The following is a 2,115-nucleotide window of genomic DNA, read 5'->3' on the forward strand; positions in this document are numbered from 1 at the left end:
ACGCTGACACCGACCCTCACGCACACTCACACATGTCTCTCGCTCACCGGGCGATGTTAACATCTCATTATCTTTGTTACTGTAATTACATTATACGCTGCTTTATGCAGAATTATCCTCCGAGGACTAATTGATGGCTCCATGTTTAATTCATTAATCATTAGCATCAAATTCGACAATTACAGTGCACACTGATTGTGGGATTGCAGGCGTAATGAGGGGAGAATTAACAAAGAAAAGGGAGAGCACTTGCCCTCCCTCAGGGTTTTGGGTTGGGGGGCTTGGGAAGGAAGTTGGGCCTCTGATGGCTTTGGATGGGGCTGCAGAGGTGTGCTCTGATTTGGAACCTGGGGGATGAAGGCAGGAGGGCTAGGGAGAAGCGCGGTGTCAGAACACGGGCTGAGCCTGCCCTCCTTGAAGGTGTGCCGAGGCCTGGGAGTGGGGCTCGAGGTCTCAGTGTGACCGGCCTGTTGGACAGTAGTGGGGAGCAGGCAGGACCTGACCAGACGGCATCAGCGTGTCCCGAGGGGCTGCAGTGGGGGGCCTGGCCTGTGGCGTCAGCGCCAAACGTACGTTCCTGAGCACCTGTTGGGGGCCTGCCCTGTGAGGGCGTTAGGCCGACCTGAGAGACATAAACCCGCCCCGCGCCTTCGAGCATCCTGCTGTTACAGAGCACGCGCCCTGCTCAGCCTGTCCACTCCTCCCAGCGGCTTCAGTGGGGCGTCCAGTCCCTGGGTTCCTGAAACCCGCCGCGTGCTTAGTGGGCAGGGGTGAGGCCTCGCACCCTCTTTTCCCTTGCTGCCTCTGCTCGCTCGCTCCTGCTCTTCCAGCCCAGACCCTCCTGCTTCACTGACACCCTCCAGCACCCACAAGTGCTTGCTTCGTTAGGCAGCTCCGTGTGGCCGCCGTTCTTGGACCTGCGTGGGTTCCCTTCTGGCCGTTGTGGCCCCGGTGTCGGGTAGACCCAAGGAAGGCACGGCAGCGGTGGGTTGCGGTGTCCAGGCTCTGGCCCTGTAGGCGGCACAGGCCTCAGAGGCCCCTGGCTGTCCCTGAGATCTCTCCAGAAGAAATCACAGCCCAGGGAAGGAGGCCAGGGGAATCGAGGGCTGCCCTGCGGCCAGCCTGCCCTAGCCTCGGCGCTCCTAGAGCCCTGGGCTCCCCTTGGTTCTGCCATTCTTCCCTGATGGGAAACGAAAGATTAATTTTCTCCAGCCCAACAGGATAATTACTAATACTAATTAGACATAATTACTTGAATTTGATACACTTATTTCTCGTCAGAATGGCAGCAAAGCTGAGGCAGAGCAAGTGGCGGGTGTGGACTGGAATGTGGGGTGAGCCCGGAGGGCAGAGGGTGGGATAACGGCGGGTCCAAGCTCTGGACCTCCACCTGGGACAGGCAGTGCCGGGGCGTCAGCATCACCCCAGCTGTCTCCCAAGAGGGAGACCCCTGACTAGAGACCCCTGGTGGCGTCCCACCAGGTCCCAGATCACAGTGAGGGGACAGAGCGGTTAACAGCACCAGGGCATGGCGGTCTGGCAGCTGCACTAAGCCGGGCCCACCAGCTCGGAACCCACGGGCCTCCTGCTGCTGTTACTTCTCGCTGGGCCCCGCAGCCCTGTGTTCAGGCGGTGTCTCTGCACCCCTCCCTGGCCCCCTCCCAGTCTGACCCTTCCCCCCCAGGTGCTCCCCACTCGGCCAGCAGCGCGGCCCTGCACTCCGAGCGCCCCCTCAGCAGCTCGGCCTGGGCCGGTCCACGGCCCGAGGGGCTGCGCCAGCGCTCCTGCTCCGTTTCCAGCGCAGACCAGTGGAGTGAGGCCACTGCCCTGGCCCCCAGCGTGCACCCTGGTGAGTGGTGGCGCCATTCCCACCTCTTCTGGGCCCCGCAGGGGTAGGGCCCAGCGAGCCCCCCGCCCTTGGTGCAGACACTGCCAGGCCAGGCGGCCAGTCCCCATGTCTTCTTGGAAACGGAGTAGGGGCTCTGTCCCATCTCCAGCCCCTGCCAGCGTTGGCTTCCTGCCAACTCCCCCTGGCTCTCCCCAAACCACTCTGCCCCGCCCTACCCGCCTGTGGCTGGGGCTAGAGGCCGGCCCCCTGCCGCCCCTCTCCCCCCC

At 62.6% G+C, this 2,115-nt stretch overlaps 1 protein-coding gene across 1 annotated transcript in view; it reads left to right on the forward strand.

The window, feature by feature from the left end:
* Positions 1–2,115, forward strand: part of AGAP3 (ArfGAP with GTPase domain, ankyrin repeat and PH domain 3) — a 63,833-nt gene that overhangs the window by 52,346 nt on the left and 9,372 nt on the right. Inside the window, 1 exon segment of the mRNA XM_006172419.3 lies at positions 1,685–1,849. Coding sequence (XP_006172481.1) covers positions 1,685–1,849 — 165 coding nt within the window.

The sequence above is a fragment of the Tupaia chinensis genome, unplaced genomic scaffold, assembly GCF_000334495.1.
Source record: "Tupaia chinensis unplaced genomic scaffold, TupChi_1.0 Scaffold000280_1, whole genome shotgun sequence".
NCBI lineage: Eukaryota > Metazoa > Chordata > Mammalia > Scandentia > Tupaiidae > Tupaia > Tupaia belangeri.